An 18,731-nucleotide genomic window follows, 5' to 3' on the forward strand; every position below is an offset into this window, starting at 1 on the left:
AAATCAAACAAGTTACATTACGTTTTCTTGGAACCCGAAAAACCCGTACACAAGGCAAAACTGTATTCAATTTTCTCCAGAACTATGCGCTATGATTAACGTTCTGGTAGTGCGTTCAATAGTTAGCGAATTAAGCTATCGGAGTTCGTCTTGACCATAAACCTTCCTCTTTCATAATAACATGCATTTGTAGTTAAAAAGAGGCACCGGACTGTTTGGGTACTTTGCTTTGACTCGGGTTATTCCTCTGTCCCTCAGTAAAACGGACAGACACTGCTGGAGGTTGGACAGCCTTGGATATCAGGGCAATATATCCGTTCATACAGACACGAGTAAGCAAATGACTCACAACCCTGGCGTTTAGGCTGCTCATAAACATATATTTCAGTCTAAATGTGGATGATACAAAACGATGTCCGTGATTTTAATCCGATTATACAAGCATTGTAGCGATCAAACCTTACCAGTTCTGCAATATGGCGGAAAGAGGAAGAAAGAGGGGCGCGCGGCGCGATTAGGGAAAAATGTAGTCTCGCGAGAACACAGGACGCTGCGTGTTGTATCATCTGTATGACTGCCACCTACTTGCTTGGAGCGTCTCATGACAGCAGAAACAGCTCTACATGGCAATGGCAATGGCAAATGTATTTATATAGCACCATTAATTACAACCCATGGTTGTCCAATGTGCTTTACAAAAAAATAAAATGAAAAACACAAAAACACATTTACTTAGAAATACACAAAGTATAATAAAAACATAATAAAATAATAAAAAATGTAAGGCAGGAGAATGTTAATTTAGATTATAAGCCTTATCAAACAAATACGTTTTTAAGATAGATTTAAAAGCAGATACAGAGGGGGCAAGTCTGATTGTGATAGGTAATTCATTCCAGAGTCTGGGGGCAACTACAGAGAATGCACGGTCACCTCTGCACTTATACTTCGACCTAGGGATAACCAACAGTCTCTGGTTGGAAGACCGAAGTGATCTGGTGGGAACATGTTCAATCAATAGGTCAGAAAGGTACGATGGAGCCATACCATACATGTTCATCGAACCAAAGAGAATATTTACATAGCATTTATACGCGTTTTCTTGTTGCCTTTCTCTCTTTATAATCAATTTGGAATCCAGTAGTCAGTCTCTACCTGTACTATTCATTGCAACGCATTGTTTCCAGTCTCACTACACCCGACCTGAATAACTTTTTACTTCTGTTTATAAAATTCTTATTATGCACTAATATTCACCATTCATTTTTAGTTACTTTTGTATTTATATACTCTTTGAGATAGATAGATAGATAGATAGATATAGATTTGATCCCCTGTATTTTATCCTTTTAATTTATATATATAATTTTTTTTTTATTATTATTATTTTTTTTGCCCCGTCTATATTAATTTTTGGTTATGGTCCTATTTTCTGTCACCATAAGAGGTTAGAATGTCCCTTAAAATTCAACAGAGAAAAAAAAAGTTACAACACATGCATACCAGTCTCTGTCTGTCCAAAGACCAAACATGATCTATGCACATTGTTTATTGTTTATCATTTCAGAAAATGCTTTTAATCTCAAAAGATTATTGTGTATTGATTGTTGCAGTACAAAAGGAGCAACTATGCAAAACAGAAACATTTAATGTCTTGATGTCAGAGGATTGTGTTACGTTTAACAAGTCTGTCGTTGACAAATGGCTTTAAATGCATTACAGTAGACCACATGTGGTCAGAGTCTACGGTGCATGTCCATTTTGCTGGTTCTTCAGTAGGAGATCCATGTAGGCGCCGTCTATCAGATCCTCCTCCTTCACTCCCGGGTCCAGCATGAGCTGATTTGCGATTGCCACTCCTTCTTCTCTGCTCTGCTGCTCTTTCATCACCACCTCAAGCTCCATGAAGTCCCCCAGGCCTTCCACAGAATCAACATGCACCCTGGTTTGTCCCACCATATAGAGCCTCCTCTCCTTCTTCACCTGCCCCACTTGCCCCAATGCATCCGTCAAAACCTTGACAAGCCCCTGTGGGTCGTTGGTAGGGGTTATGGAGTAATTTGACAGCTTGGGTCCTTCTGTATCTGGCCTCTCATAGAAGATCAACTGTCCTGTCCCATCCTGGAAGTCCCTGAGTTTCAGGCGTCCTGCGGGTACTTTGAAAAACGTGCCCTGCTGACGGATGACAGTCCCGTCTGAGCCGCTCAGCTCCTTTGCACGCTTCGTGAGGTAAGGCAAGTCACGCAAAACTGCTTTTATTTCTACATTTGACGGCATGTTTAAAAGTTATGCCGATTACAGTAGCGTACTATAATGTATTCTGGTATAGAGCTGCAATGCAGATCTAGTGCTCTTGATGTTTGGCGCGTTTACACGCAGTGTTGCCAGATTGGATGGACGATTTCCAGCCCAAAAACTCACAAAAACCCGCCCAAAACTTTAACTGTCAAAATAATGTTATAGAATATGTAAATCGAGGTTGATAAGGTCCATTTTAACTCCTTAAAACAAAAATATTGACGACAAAATAATATAAATTATAGATAAGATACATTTCGCAGGTAAACGGATCAAATAGGGGCGAATAGCCTACATTAAAGAGAATTAGGCTACCGAACATGAATAAAATATGCAAGCAGACACTGTCAAAACGGCAATCATGAAATTAACCGATACCCTCGAAACAACACATGCATGATTTTCAATGTCAGCAGTCAGAATAATCCAGTTTAAATGCAAAAAGTGCCCAATATAAGTGAAAAAGCAACGTAATTAGCAGGTATTTCACACTCGTTCATGCGCACACCATGACAGTCAACTCAAAACTGTGTCATTCATTGATAATTATAATCCGACAATTACAAAAATAACAACAACAATAATGCGCTTACCTTCGTGTCGCTCTATAATTTTACCCAGAACTAGAGGAAGCCTCTTGTTAAGTTCATATTGCAGAGCATAATACAAAACTTTGCACAGTCAAAACTAATCAAGTCTAGCAGTTTTCAAGGACCAAATTTTCCGTTCACGAAAAAGAACAAATCACATCGTGTGACATCATCGCGGCAGGATGTGGCAACAACAGTCTTTTTGTGTGTTATTTTAAAGTCCCCCTGTAGTGAAAATCAAGTTTTTTATGTTGTTTATTTGTCTGTGGTGTTTTTAATATGCTTTTATACAAACCATGTGCCAATCTATTAATCAACACCATTGCTGAGTATTTTCTCCTTAAAACTAGTTTCCCAAAGGCAGTCACAGAAACAGCCTTTTTTTTTTCTACGTCACAAAATTGAATAACCAATCGCGTCAAGGGATCCTATCCTTATAGCATATCATTAACTGCTGCAAAGCAGAGGGTCTAGTGAGAAGGCAGCCAGGCTAATCCGGTAAAGTTATATTTTTTCTGTAGATGTTTAGCCAACTGTTAATATTTCCCCCTATTTTCACGATGTCATGTGCTGTTAGCGCTTATTTATTTGTATTTAGTGAGTGGAGGCGGGGCTAATTTGCATATCATACATCCGTGTATAGTAAATGAGGCAAGGGTGTAGAGTTACATTCAAGCTATTTTAAGGCATGAGAAAATTATTTTCACAAGAAAAAAAATTTAAATATGTCATTTTGATGATCAAAGATACGTTTTAAGGGATAAAATATTTGACTACAGGGGGACTTTAAAACATACTGTCATCATTTGTTAATGTACTTAAATGTTCGAAACTTATTGGATTTATCTGTATTATCTATTTTGTTCACATAACATTCAATATAAAATTAGTATTTTCGGGGGTTATTTCATTTAAAGTCACCATGAAATCAAAATAGACAATTCTTATTTTTTAATGGAATACTGTAGTGTTTATTATAAATAATTTATCCGTGCACTTCATTATTTTTTTTTAATTCATGTGCCCTCGTAATCTTTAATCAAAAACGTTAACCTCCCTCCCCTCAAAAGGACTCCTCTACTCTTCCGGTCAGGAGCTATGGCGCAAGGGCGGAGCTATCTGGAACTGCCAGCAGCTGCAGTGACATCAGTGACGTTTGGAATAAACGACAGGTGGAAAAGCTGAAGCTGATGCTTCACTTTATAGCACTGACACCAGTCATGAGGGAGTACGTTACCCCTAAACATTGAAAAGATATTAGGATATTACGACAACATTACTCTTAGGACATCACAAACTAATTTTTTTCATGAATATGACTTAACCTGACGGAGGACGCGCTCAGTCATTCAGGCAGTCTCTCTCTCTCTCTCTCTCTCTCTCTCTCTGTTTAGACATGTTTTGTGCCATTGATCGTCGTCGTCATCCTTAATAAATAAAACATTTATTCATGCTATGGTGTCAGCGGTGAATCCAGTGGAGAGAAATCCCCCACCACTAACTGCAAACTGGCATTCAGATCTTCCTCCATTTTGTTAGCAACGCCCCAGCTTCCAACGATCCAATCAATTCCCGAAGGACGAAATCTCATTTCAGATGCCGTTTCACTCGGATATCCGTCACAGTAGAGAAGAAAAGACAATCGCAACTTCCGTTTCATGCCGACTTTAACCGATTCGTTACAAACACTAATGTCCACCAAAACGCCTTGTTGTACTTTATTAAAATGTTCGTGTCTACAAATTTATTAAAGACAATTAATAATTTAATTATTATTTATTATTAAAAGAGAGTGTTTAAATATTATAAACGTTTTCCACACAAATGCCAACAAAACATTTCCCCTCCAATTGGCTGGGCATAACTATAAAAAGTAGGCAAATAAAAATAAATTGGTTTCAAACTTCTTACATTATTAAAGTCCTCATGAAATCAGAATTGACTTTATTTACTTTACTAGCGCACATTGCTAGTAATGATGTGAGCAATGAATCCGTGCAAGTTAATCCGCTGAAAAAAATAGTTTGTCTTGGTAATCTTTAATCAAAATCTGAACATTTGCTTCTGCTCTGGAATGGCATTCCTTTTCTGATGACGTCAGTTTGACGGCTTGGGCAGAACATCCTTAAACACACCCCTCCAACCCTTAGGTTGCTATGAGTGAGAGACAGAGAGGAGGAGCGCAAAAATAAAACCATGCCCTCTATTCAATATTCCGTTTCAGCTGGAAATACGTCACTACACTGAAATAAAGTCGGCAGCAACTTCCGGTTCACACAGACTTTAACATACATCAAATAAGTTACTATGGCTATGAACGCCGCTAAAAGCCATCCCTGCATCTCAATGTTCATACTATCCATACTAAATAGTATGTGAGATTAGAATAAGTGTGTCCCAAAGCATAGTATGTTAAAAAAAAGAGTATGCCAAAAGTCCCCGGATGGTCTACTATTTCAGGTCGATTTTTTAAGTGTGTATCCATGCACACTCTAATGGCTAATATTGCCCACAATCCAACTCTTCTACAACACACTCAAAAGTGTGTACTTTTTCTTCACCAAAAGAGTACATACTTTAAGGGCGTAGTATAAGTAGGCACATTGAGAAGCAGCACACGCCACTTTCATGGTACCTAAAACCCAGGACTGGTGGTAGAATGAAAATATTTGAAAGCACAAGTCCTGAATGGTCTAGGTGGTTCCCAAACCTGTCCTGGAGGCCCCCCTGCCCTGCACCTTTTGTTTGTCTTCCTAATCTAACACACCTGATTCCACTCATCAGCTCGTTAGTAGAGACTGCAAGAACTAAATTGGGTGTGTCTGATTAGGGAGACATACAAAATGTGCAGGGCAGGGGGGTCCTCCAGGACAGGTTTGGGAACCACTGGTCTAGGGAGTAGTGTCTCTGATCCATTACCACAGTAGATGGCGGTAATGCTCTTTTAAGAATGCGAACCGCCAATAAACTCGAAGAAGAAGAAGAAGGATGAACATATGAGTCAGTGCATGAGAGTGAACACAAACGATTCGTTCGCTTAAAAGATTCATTCAAAACACCGATTCGTTCACTAACTAAACACAATTCCAGCGCATGCGTACCGGTATCGCTGTCACTACTTTGACTTTAGTTAAATGTCACGTAGCATTTAAATAGATTTATAAACAAAATAGTTAACGCGGCTTCAATGCATTAACATCATTGGGACTGAAATTGATTAACTTAGTTATCGGAATAGCACGTAAGCCGTAGCAGATATCAGTGTCGCTCGTCGTCTTTTGGCTCTGCAGAGACCTGTTTACATGCCAGACCTCTTCCTTCCAGGAGTCCATAGACGTGGATGAAAGAGATGCAGACTTCGACAACGAAGAGATCGCCGGATACAGCCAGAAAATACAGCAGATTAACAGCTACTATGCCATATACTACTACCAGAACACAAGGTACAGTGGTTTCCACATGTAACTATGTCATTGCATTAGGTTACATTATGCTAAGGAGGCTTTCCAAATGCTGGATGCTTTACAAAATGCAAGTTGTTTTAGAAATAATTTGCCCTTTTATACCGCATATTAAGGATTATATGAGATGCAAGCTTGCATAGTTAGGTCTAGCTAGTCTTTTGCATTTTTCTATGTTTATGAGGTAAAATTAACAATTAATTTGAATTAAGCTTGCACTTGCGTGACGCATAGTTCATAATAGTGGGTTAGGCCAATGAAATCATATGACTGTATTTTGGATGAGTTACATAGTATATGGACACTGATATGTATAAAAGATATTGTAAAACACCATACATGGCTATGTAGGCCAGTGAGAACCTTGGGAGATCTTAACATATCAATGCTTATGAAGTATTACACGCATTTTCAAACTACCTAGATCTGAGGCTTCTGGAGAGAGTGTGGCCTGGAGCCAGAGGAGATCAGACTCAACCACAAGTCAGGAAGACTTTAGGTAAAAAGGGTCAATCGATCATCTTTCAGTCATTTCAGTCCCGTGGCTTTCAGTGTTGTGATGGGGGGGAAAAAATCATGGCTTCAGTCAAAAAAAACACCCAGGATTCTGCATCTGGCTTTTCATCATGTTGGTTTGCTCACATCATTCATAACCATTGATCTTTTGATTGTATCTCTGTTAGGTGCCGCTGGTGATTCTGTGAACAACATTGCTTCATTGACTGCTTATCTGTCCACTTGTTCACTTTTCCTTCCTTGTTGATATTCTAGTTTAACCCATATTTTCCACTCTTAAAGTCTCACCCTGCTGGACGCCAGCTTGCCACCCGAGGCCGAGCCAGAACTGCGAAGCTACATCTCGCGCAGGCTGAGCAAGGGCGCTTTGCTAGGGGGTATGGGGAACATTGCCACTGTGGAGCTAAGGTACATCATATCAGTGTTGTTATTGTTAAAGTCCCCCTGTGGTGAAAATCACATTTTCAACATTGTTTACATGTCTGTCTGGTGTTTTTAGTATGCTTAAAGACAAACCATACGCAAATTCATCAGTCAACGCCATTGTTGAGCTTTTTCTCTTTAAAACTGCAGTGTACCAAAGACAGTATCAGAAATGTGGTTTGAAACAGCCTATTTCTTACCATCACAAACATGTAATCAGTCTCATCAGCTTCTGGGATGGGACTTTCCGTATCATTAGCAAAGCGTTTCTACCTAAGGATGTTGACTTTTAGAAGGTCACTTTCTGAGATGGTGAAGGGGAACATGGTTTGTGTAACATTAGAAACACACGATTGGCTGTTTGATAACATAGTCAAGCCAAAAGCTAATGATATCCGAAGTTGTAGAGAGCAATACATAAAATTCTGATTAGGGATGCACCGATACCGATACTGGTATCGGGCCCGATACTGAGCTCTTGTACTCATACTCGTACTCGTTAAAATGCCCCGATACCAAACGCCGATACCACACAGCATGTGATAAGTGCCATATTCAGAAAGGATATACAGTCAAACCAAAAATTATTCAGAGACCAGATTCCGCTTTTAAATGAAAAATATAAAATGATAATTAGAACTGTTGCTTTGGCAACTAACTGAAATAAGTATTTTTAAGTTGAAATACTAAAACTGAAATAAAAATACATTTGAGCCAAATTGACAAAAAATGACAAAAGCACATAGCAAAATGACTAAAAATTAAACTGTTAAAAACAGTTTAATATCAAAATAAAAACTAATTCTAAATATACAAATAAATAATAGTGTATAAATACTACTAAAATAACACTGCATCATATTTAGCAAGCTAAAGAGTACTATTTAAATGATGTAGTATTAATACATTTGCATTACTTATTGTTTAGTATCCTTCAGTGCAGAACTAAATATTCAGATCATATCTCATTGCCATTCAGAACAATATTACCATGTATTATCTTAACTGATTGAATGTTTGTGTGTGTTCAAGCATCCCTGAGCAAGCGGTGGGCTGTTACTGCTGTCTGCTGGAGCAGGAGAAATCTCCAGAACAGCCTGATGCCGACGGCAACGGCTGGGTGGTGTGTCTACTCGGAGGATCAGAGAAGGGCCTAAATCTATATCCTTAAACCACAAATGACTGACAATTAAACTGTAGGAAAAACAGCATTGTGCACTAAAGAATGAAGTGCTATCAAATTGTATCTTTGTATTCAAACATGTTGCTCTCTTAGTAGAATATTGAATACATTTTCTTTAACCCTGCAAACATTTAGAATTGAGCTGGACAAGTACGTCCAGGGTCTGCAGGGCTGTTTGACTCCAGAGTTGAGGACAGTTTTTGCCACTGACAGTGGGAATAATGTTGAAATCTGTACATTTTTTTTAAGTTATATCTGCTAGCATACAGCTTTTTATGTCCATTTGCTGTAAATATTGTTGGCAACTTCTGGCTACAGATGCAGAATTTGGAGACAGAAGTCAGGCCCTACCTGAACCGCTGGTATGAAGAGTCAGTTATGCACATTCACAAAGTGGTTCAGCTGTTGCAGGCGAACGTCGGTTACCTTCTGCATGCAGTAAGAAACCACTGCTGTCTAGATCAAATACATTTTATAAAATCATAATTGAAAGCAATAATATACTGTATTATATGAAATAGTAAATGAACATAACTACTTCTCTGCTGCAGGCTTTGAGTCACAAACTTTTCGAGGTCACAGGGGCAGATGAGAAGACAAAAGCAGATATAGCAAGGTAAGCAAAACAACTTTATCTTAATAGCGGCTACATTTTTACAGTTTTAAAAACTGATAGCCATTACAACTTGATTAATTGTCTTGTTAGATTTATCAAAGCAGCAAGCCTGCAGGGTCTAGTTCAGGAAGACACCCTCTGTAAGGCCATTTCAGAGGACTCTCACAGCAGTCTGATCATCGACTGCTCAACCAGCCCACCTACACTCACCAATAAAGGTCAGCAGCAGCAGCATCACCTCAATAAATGTACAGACTTTCTCCTTTCATAAATGCCTTATTTTGATAATGTTGTAATGTGTTATTATCTCTGCAGTCAGTAACCGATTCTGCAATGACTGGATCCAGGCCTTCCTCAATGCCGCTGAACGCTTTAACCCTTTCCTTCTCCGCCAAATCCTGGAGAATTTTAAACTTAAGGTTAATTTGCTTCTGATTGAGTATAACAGTAACCTGGTATCCAGACCATACATTTAACAGTTGTATGGCATTCACTGATTTTTGTTGCTTGCTCATTTTACTTATATATAATTGTAAATATTTATATGTAAATTGTACATTTTATAAAAATTGTTTTATAAAATAAGTTTACTTGTACATCTTTTTTTTTTGCCTAATATTAACATGACATTTCTGAAAAAGTTATGTTTACCATGCTAACCTACTATTGGTAACTAACAGTTAAAGGGATAGTTTACATGAAAATGAAAAATTCTGTCATCATTTACTCAGTCCCATATTGTTCCAAACCTGTATGAATTTCTTTCTTTTGCAGAAAATATTTTCAAGAACGTTGATAACCAAACAGTTTTGGTTTCCATTGACTTCTATTGTTTTTTCGTTTCATTTTTGAGTGTTACTGGTAACTGCTGTCTGGTTTCCAGATCTCACATTTAACACTTGTATCCAAATCTAGTATGTTGTAAACATCTGCTCACAGTATAATTAATGAGGAAATGTCAAATGTTATGAAAAAAATGAATGATTAACTTTTAAAAGTATTATATTCAAAATTATTAACTTAAATTTAAAAAGTATTAACTAGTATTATTAAATGAACAAAAAATATTTTCTGTATAGTACCCAACCTGATTTAAGAATGGTCTCATTCAGAAATGCCAATTCGTCATTTTGACTGTCTTCAACATGCACATTGTTTCTCCATGCAGGCCATTCAGGACATGAACAACCTGAAGCGCTTCATCCGTCAGGCTGAAATGAGCCACTACGCTCTGTTCCGCTGCTGTCTGTTCCTGCAGAGCTGTGGAAACGGGGACGTGCTGCTGCAGAACGCACGGGCCGAGCACAGCAGCCTTCCTGAGGCCTGTGGAATCATAAAAGTGCTGGAGGAGTTCCTCGGGGAGCATGCGCAGGGCACACTCTACTGACACCACAGTGATTCATAAACTCACCTATCTGAGAGCACCTTGGAAGCAGCTGCCCAGAACTCCAATTTAACACCCATAATCATAGCAGTGTGGTTTGCATTTTAAGCAACTTCAACAAACTTGAATTGAAAACACTTAAGTGTATCTTTGTGTGTGTAGAGGTTCAACAGCAAAGGTTGAAAAAGATTGTTTGTGATGTGCTGCTGTATGTTGATTTGGGTGCTTAAAAATTCTAACCTAAATAGATCCTATAAAATGGAGCAATGAAAAATGCATGTGTGATCAAACTTTATTTAAATAACTTTTCTCAATAATGTGTATATATTAACACAATACTGTTTATATGTGACAGCTGATTCTAGGATGTAGTCTCTATTGTGTAGCAGTCATTGTTTTGAAGATGTGATTTTTAAAACAGACAGTCCTGTACATTTATTGAAGTAGCAAACTGAATTAGGAAGCTAGTCACATAATCATGAAGCTCTGCGCAAGCCAATAGCCTATTAACGGTCTACTATGACCTATTGTACTATGACCTGCATGGCCCATTTTATCGTGTTTTTTTTTGTTTGTTTTTTTGTGATAAAGTGCTTAATTGGATCATATTCTATTATTTTAGTCTTAATTGTTATAATAATAATTTCTTTGATTTATGTTCTTGTTTGCTATTTCAGAATGTTTCTTACCAAAAACAAAACCTCTGATAATCATAAAACTGGATGTAAATGTAACAGTTAAAATTAACAGAATTGTGAGAAAAATATCCCTTAAACATGTATACATATTGATCCAGTTGTAAATGGTGATAATGTGTGTATAATTATCATGATTTATGGTTTGACGTGACTGTACTGTCAATAATTTGTTCCAGGAACATTTTATTTGTGTGAATTTATAAGAATTAAAGAAATGTTCAACACTGTGCATTGACTTGCTGTTAATACACCTAACCTTGATTCTTGAATTCATGCAAGAATTAAAATAACACATTGTAAATTAGCACAGGCAAAGTTGTAGTTTTTATTCTGTTTTAATTCATCCACTTTAAGCATCTCATGTGAGATGAAATAAACCGGGAAAACAATCATAATCTGCCTGTCAAATACCTGTAGTATTTTCTTTAGCCATTTGTAGATCGTTGTAGGCTGTAACATCATTACCACAAGAGGGCAATGCATTGCTGCTGGGGCAGGTGTTATTTTAGCAGATTAAAAATGAAACATAAAAATTAAAAAGAAGATATTTTGAAGATTGCTGGTAATCAAACAGTTGGTGGTTGCCATTGACTTCCATAGTATTTTTTTTCGTACTATGGAAGTCAATGGCAACCACCAACTGTTTGATTACCAGCAATCTTCAAAATATCTTCTTTTATGTTCAACATAAGAAAGCAACTCATACAGGTTTGGAACGACATGAGGGTGAGTAAATGATGACAGAATTTTCATTTTTGGGTGAACTATCCCTTTAAGTAGGAGGCTTGGATGGAGGGCACAATAATTTAATTCCAAGTTCAATGTATCACAGGAAGACGGCACAGAATTGCAAACTGGAACATCTTCACCATAATAAACCTAATCTGTATATTTTGTAATACAATATTATGCATATTTCTACAACTATTTCTAAAATGTAAGTTTATATACACATCCAATTTTACTGAAAGTCACCAGCCAAATAATTAAATATATTTTTTTGCCAAGCATCTGCACTTTGAAACTAATCAAGGAAATATCACTAAATAACTATATGTGACCCTGGAGCACAAAACCAGTCTTAAGTCGCTGGAGTATATTTGTAGCAATAGCCAAAAATACATTGTATGGGTCAAAATGATTGATTTTTCTTTTATGCCAAAAATCATTAGGATATTAAGTAAAGATCATGTTCCATGAAGATATTTTGTAAATGTCCTACTGTAAATATATCAAATTTTTGATTAGTAATATGCATTGCTAAGAACTTAATTTGGACAACTTTAAAGGCGATTTTCTCAATATTTCTGGGTTTTTTTGCACCCTCAGATTCCAGATTATCAAATAGTTGTATCTCGGCCAAATATTGTCCTATCCTAACAAACCATACATCAATGGAAAGCTTATTTATTCAGATTTCAGATGATGTGTAAATCTCAATTTTGTCAAATTGACCCTTATTACTGGTTTTGTGGTCCAGGGTCACATATATCTTGTACTTTTATTAAATTAGTTATATGTACCTACAAAGTAAAAATATGTAAAGTAAAAAGTCTTGAAAAAATATTATTGAACATACCAAGGTTAAATAAAATACCATTATAATCCATTTGCTGTATACACAACCATCACTGCAATGTCTGATTCTAAATAAAGGTTTTTAACATTCAGTAATATTCCCTCAAAACCGTTTTATGAGGCACTAATGTAGTAAACAACATTAATATACAAATTCAAAACAAATCCAGATGCATATTATTCTATACACATAATTTATATCATGCAGCTCGCTTATAATGACACTTTATTTTCATTCGATATGTTTGAATATATTTTATAAACTCATCTTTTGGGAAATTCTCAATTGCATTTTAAAGTATTGTTTCACTCTGCCACCTTAATGACAAAAGCTACCACTCCACGAAGAGAAAATCCTAGGTAGAAAGTCACATTCTCATTTGAATTTGGCAAGGAGGCAGAAAAAAGTGGAATGACTCTGATATTGCTTTGATCAGACACCCGAACAAACATATTTCCATTTTTAGTGTATCCAGTAACTCGTTAAAGCACTTTTACAATGTCTGGGTTTGTCCACACTTCACCACCTTGCCACTTGAGGCGTCTCTCACTGAGGGTTCCCTTGCAGAATTTTTCAATTGTGGTCTTGTGCACAATTTTATTGAGACCCCTTGTTTTTCGAAGGAAGAAGTGGGTAAAAATTCTACCTTTTCTCGAGGCAGCAGATTTAATCTCCGAATATCTGTGAAGCGCTTTTATTGCATTCGTGACAACATCACTTCTTGTATTGGAGTGCTCTTTGCCCATAGAGTCCTCTGGCCAAAATAAGAGTGAAAGGAGCAGGTATGCAGTATCTGGTAAGGCAGTTCTCTTTTCACTGCAAAACGGCCTGCTGAGATTTTGAAGTTCTTCAATAGAAAGAAGTTTTCCAGAGCCAGGTGAAGCACAGGAGAGTGCTATCTGACAGAAGATAAAGTTTTTGAGCTCTGTCTGGTTGAGATCCTTTTGCAGGTCAGCTGGAAAAAGGCTGATTATTAGCTCTTTGTTTATTGTTATTGGAGAGAAGGTAAAGGACTGTTGTAACGTTACCGCCTCCAAGTTGGAAAATTTTAATTTGTCTCATTAATGGGGAAACTGTGTTTGCATCAGAAGCCTCATCCTCTTGAACGATGTGAAAAAATAACTTGGCATACACAGCACTTTTCCTGAGGAGCCATCTTCTTGGATTATTGACCGTTTCAGGCTTCATCCAACTCCTCCTCTTCCTCAGAAATGAAATTCTGAAAGCGAGCAAGCTCATCAGAAATACATTTCAGGGCAGTTCTAATGCCGTTTATAATTCTTTTTAAAAGGCCATGAAACTTTTGCCAAGGTTTCTGTACTTCCTTTGGTATGTAGTCAGTGAGCAGGTATTCCATCAACTCCCTATTTCCCTCTTTGGTAGAAAAAATGTTTACATTTGACAGGAGCTCAAGCAATCGGCACCCAATATCAATTTCTCCAAAATAAGAATTATTCAAGCAGACCATCTGTGACTGGGGACATTTTTCAGATTCTCTAAAAGTTGTGATTCCTTTCAGAGCAGTATCAATGATATCAGTGATGTCCTCTGGTTGAATTTCAATGTTTTTCTCACATATGGCATCATGTTTGCTGTAGAACCACTTTTTGTATACTTGTCCCAGTGTGTCAAGTATGTATGTGTGCTGTGGAAGACGAGACTTAGCTCTTTTAGCCCAAATCTCGGCTTCCTCAAAATTGTTGTTTTCATAAAGCAGTCGTGCAAGCTGTTGAGCAACAAATGCATCCTCATCAAAACGGGTGTAAGCTACCTTCAAAAGGTCAATGGCTTTCTCCACTACTTCTGCCTCCCTAACATGCTCTATTAAAGGAGAAAACCAGCTGTGATTTGGATCTCCCTTGCTTTTTTTGGTGCGTTTGATAAACAGATCTCTGACAAACTTTTGAAACTCATTGCTTCTAAATCTGTGGTCAAACAGCACTTTGTCCTGAAGCAGACTCATTGCTATTTCACTTTGGCTCTGGTAACTGGAGAGCTGCTTCAGCATCTCCTTAGCTATCAAATTATGAATTATTCTGACAGAGGAGATGTTTGTCTCACTATATTTTAGCTGTATGAAAAAATACCTAGCGTGCTCACTTAAGGAATTTTCAAATATTTGGTGTCGAACTTCATCAATCCATGTGGATGTTGACGGTTTGGCTGTTTTATCAAATTTGTCCAAGTGGATTCATAAACCTAGGAATGCCTCACAGTGGAAAATAGACAGGTATGAATTCTCAATGTGGCTGTTCAGTAGTGCCACAAATTTGATCAACTGTGTCTGAAGCGATGAATGGTCAATTTCCTTCAGCAGGTTTTCAACAAAGCCTGTGATGTACGACTGTTCAAACTCTTCACTCATGAGCACAAAAGTGAGTATAAACTCTGGTTCAAACTTCAACTTGAGACTCTCTGCTTTCTTTGAGAAGAGCTTCTTTTCTGCTGGCGATAGTTTGTGTGAAACCGTGACACCGTGCATAACGGCAGCGCTTTGCACATCCTTTCAGGATCAAGAGACCTTTTACAACAGAGAATGATGAAACACAGTTTTGAAGGACTTATTTTCATTGTTGTGACTGCATTGTTTAACTCTCGTTTGAGGTCATCCTGATAGTCCGCATTGCAATCCTCTAGCATTAAAAGCACAGGTAAATAGGCTTTCTTGTCAACTTCTTGAACGTTCTCCGTACCGTACGATCACGTTGCTTTCCCAACTTATTTTTGCGTCTGTCCTGTGTGCGGCATATTTCTTCTGCGCGGTCGCGACGAATGAATTGCGCGGCCGCACACGCGCACAGCTTAGAGGGAACATTATTTACAAGTGTACAGTTTATGTAGTTTACAAATGTACAATGTTGCGATGCTATGTATAAATGTGTCAGTTATGATGGACAATGTATAGTTATGAAAGTTTTAATTGTTCAGGCTGAATATAGTCTGCGGGGGGAAAAATTGTTCTTGTACCTGGCTGTTCTGGTGGTCGGTGCTCTGTAGCGTCGACCAGAGAGCAACAGTTCAAAGACAGAGTGTTGCTGGGTGTGTGGGGTCCAAAGGGATTTTGATGATGGTGCCCAGGAACCTGAATGACTCCACTGCAGCCACAGTGCTGTCCATGATGGTGAGTGGGGGGAGTGCAGGGGGGTTGAAGTCCATGATCATCTCCACTGTTTTGAGTGTGTTCAGCTCTAGGTTGTTGTGACAGCACCGGACAGCCAGCTCTTTAACCTCCTGTCTGTAAGCAAACTCGTCTCCGTTGTGTATGAGGCCGATGATGGTAGTGTCATCTGCAAATTTCAGGAGCTTGACAGAAGGATCTTTTGCAGTGCATTCATTCATATGCAGGGTGAAAAGCAGTGGGGAGAGCACATGTCCCTGAGGGGTGCCAGTGCTGATCGTGAGAGTCCTGGATGTGAGTTTACCCAGCCTCACTAGCTGCTGCCTGTCTGTCAGGAAGCTGGTGATCCACTGACAGATTGGGGAGGGCACGGTCAGCTGGGTCAGTTTGTCTGAGAGAAGGTCAAGCATGATGGTATTAAAGGCCGAACTGAAGTGTACAAACAAGATCCTTGCGTAAGTCCCAGGTCTATCAAGGTGTTGCAGAATATAATGCAGTCCCATGTTGACTGCATCATCCACAGAACTGTTTGCTCTGTAGGCAAACTGAAGAGGATCCAGCAAGGGTCTAGTGATGTCCTTCAGGTAGGCCAGGACTCCATGACTTTTAAAACCTTTATACTGCACCGGTCCAGGCCCAAGCCAGTATGTCCTAAACTTGGGGCGTAATTGCCTCCTCTCATTTAGAGTCATCATGCTGAGGCCTCCGCTCCTATAGTGCAGATTTAGTTTTTATCTGTTATATGGATATGGCATATACATTTTGAGAATGATTTGTTTATAATAGTTTGTGTTTTGGATAGTTCACTACCCTGAACCCTGAAATCCTGATACATCACATCTAATGTCTGCTGTAACGACTGGACTGAGCAACACAATTATTTGTTATTGAAACTTTTGCCAAGGTTTCTGTACTTCCTTTGGTATGTAGTCAGTGAGCAGGTATTCCATCAACTCCCTATTTCCCTCTTTGGTAGAAAAAATGTTTACATTTGACAGGAGCTCAAGCAATCGGCATCCAATATCAATTTCTCCAAAATAAGAATTATTCAAGCAGACCATCTGTGACTGGGGACATTTTTCAGATTCTCTAAAAGTTGTGATTCCTTTCAGAGCAGTATCAATGATATCAGTGATGTCCTCTGGTTGAATTTCAATGTTTTTCTCACATATGGCATCATGTTTGCTGTAGAACCACTTTTTGTATACTTGTCCCAGTGTGTCAAGTATGTATGTGTGCTGTGGAAGACGAGACTTAGCTCTTTTAGCCCAAATCTCGGCTTCCTCAAAATTGTTGTTTTCATAAAGCAGTCGTGCAAGCTGTTGAGCAACAAATGCATCCTCATCAAAACGGGTGTAAGCTACCTTCAAAAGGTCAATGGCTTTCTCCACTACTTCTGCCTCCCTAACATGCTCTATTAAAGGAGAAAACCAGCTGTGATTTGGATCTCCCTTGCTTTTTTTGGTGCGTTTGATAAACAGATCTCTGACAAACTTTTGAAACTCATTGCTTCTAAATCTGTGGTCAAACAGCACTTTGTCCTGAAGCAGACTCATTGCTATTTCACTTTGGCTCTGGTAACTGGAGAGCTGCTTCAGCATCTCCTTAGCTATCAAATTATGAATTATTCTGACAGAGGAGATGTTTGTCTCACTATATTTTAGCTGTATGAAAAAATACCTAGCGTGCTCACTTAAGGAATTTTCAAATATTTGGTGTCGAACTTCATCAATCCATGTGGATGTTGACGGTTTGGCTGTTTTATCAAATTTGTCCAAGTGGATTCATAAACCTAGGAATGCCTCACAGTGGAAAATAGACAGGTATGAATTCTCAATGTGGCTGTTCAGTAGTGCCACAAATTTGATCAACTGTGTCTGAAGCGATGAATGGTCAATTTCCTTCAGCAGGTTTTCAACAAAGCCTGTGATGTACGACTGTTCAAACTCTTCACTCATGAGCACAAAAGTGAGTATAAACTCTGGTTCAAACTTCAACTTGAGACTCTCTGCTTTCTTTGAGAAGAGCTTCTTTTCTGCTGGCGATAGTTTGTGTGAAACCGTGACACCGTGCATAACGGCAGCGCTTTGCACATCCTTTCAGGATCAAGAGACCTTTTACAACAGAGAATGATGAAACACAGTTTTGAAGGACTTATTTTCATTGTTGTGACTGCATTGTTTAACTCTCGTTTGAGGTCATCCTGATAGTCCGCATTGCAATCCTCTAGCATTAAAAGCACAGGTAAATAGGCTTTCTTGTCAACTTCTTGAACGTTCTCCGTACCGTACGATCACGTTGCTTTCCCAACTTATTTTTGCGTCTGTCCTGTGTGCGGCATATTTCTTCTGCGCGGTCGCGACGAATGAATTGCGCGGCCGCACACGCGCACAGCTTAGAGGGAACATTATTTACAAGTGTACAGTTTATGTAGTTTACAAATGTACAATGTTGCGATGCTATGTATAAATGTGTCAGTTATGATGGACAATGTATAGTTATGAAAGTTTTAATTGTTCAGGCTGAATATAGTCTGCGGGGGGAAAAATTGTTCTTGTACCTGGCTGTTCTGGTGGTCGGTGCTCTGTAGCGTCGACCAGAGAGCAACAGTTCAAAGACAGAGTGTTGCTGGGTGTGTGGGGTCCAAAGGGATTTTGATGATGGTGCCCAGGAACCTGAATGACTCCACTGCAGCCACAGTGCTGTCCATGATGGTGAGTGGGGGGAGTGCAGGGGGGTTGAAGTCCATGATCATCTCCACTGTTTTGAGTGTGTTCAGCTCTAGGTTGTTGTGACAGCACCGGACAGCCAGCTCTTTAACCTCCTGTCTGTAAGCAAACTCGTCTCCGTTGTGTATGAGGCCGA

The 18,731-nt window shown here is 38.6% G+C and overlaps 2 protein-coding genes and 1 pseudogene across 2 annotated transcripts in view; 1 reads left to right on the top strand and 2 right to left on the bottom strand.

The window, feature by feature from the left end:
- The window catches only part of LOC107686992 (40S ribosomal protein S15a-like), a 5,032-nt gene extending 4,423 nt beyond the window's left edge, over positions 1 to 609 (bottom strand). The window contains exon 1 of the mRNA XM_016484121.1: positions 465 to 609. Coding sequence (XP_016339607.1) covers positions 465 to 603 — 139 coding nt within the window. The 5' untranslated portion in view covers positions 604 to 609. The remainder of the gene's footprint in view (positions 1 to 464) is intronic.
- A 1,326-nt stretch (positions 610 to 1,935) lies between these two features.
- Positions 1,936 to 10,812, top strand: LOC107687012 (protein Njmu-R1-like). The gene is made up of 12 exons (XM_016484153.1): positions 1,936 to 2,041; positions 2,201 to 2,229; positions 6,213 to 6,331; positions 6,774 to 6,848; positions 7,148 to 7,273; positions 8,321 to 8,449; positions 8,601 to 8,658; positions 8,790 to 8,909; positions 9,023 to 9,087; positions 9,178 to 9,305; positions 9,403 to 9,506; positions 10,256 to 10,812. Exons 1-12 carry the CDS (start codon positions 1,936 to 1,938, stop codon positions 10,472 to 10,474), a joined length of 1,278 nt encoding a protein of 425 aa, XP_016339639.1. The 3' UTR covers positions 10,475 to 10,812.
- Positions 10,813 to 13,925: 3,113 nt separating this feature from the next.
- LOC107687013 (sterile alpha motif domain-containing protein 9-like) lies at positions 13,926 to 17,824 on the bottom strand (annotated as a pseudogene).
- Positions 17,825 to 18,731: the final 907 nt, after the last annotated feature.

Source organism: Sinocyclocheilus anshuiensis, unplaced genomic scaffold (assembly GCF_001515605.1).
Source record: "Sinocyclocheilus anshuiensis isolate Anshui unplaced genomic scaffold, SAMN03320099.WGS_v1.1 scaffold1287, whole genome shotgun sequence".
Taxonomy (NCBI): domain Eukaryota; kingdom Metazoa; phylum Chordata; class Actinopteri; order Cypriniformes; family Cyprinidae; genus Sinocyclocheilus; species Sinocyclocheilus anshuiensis.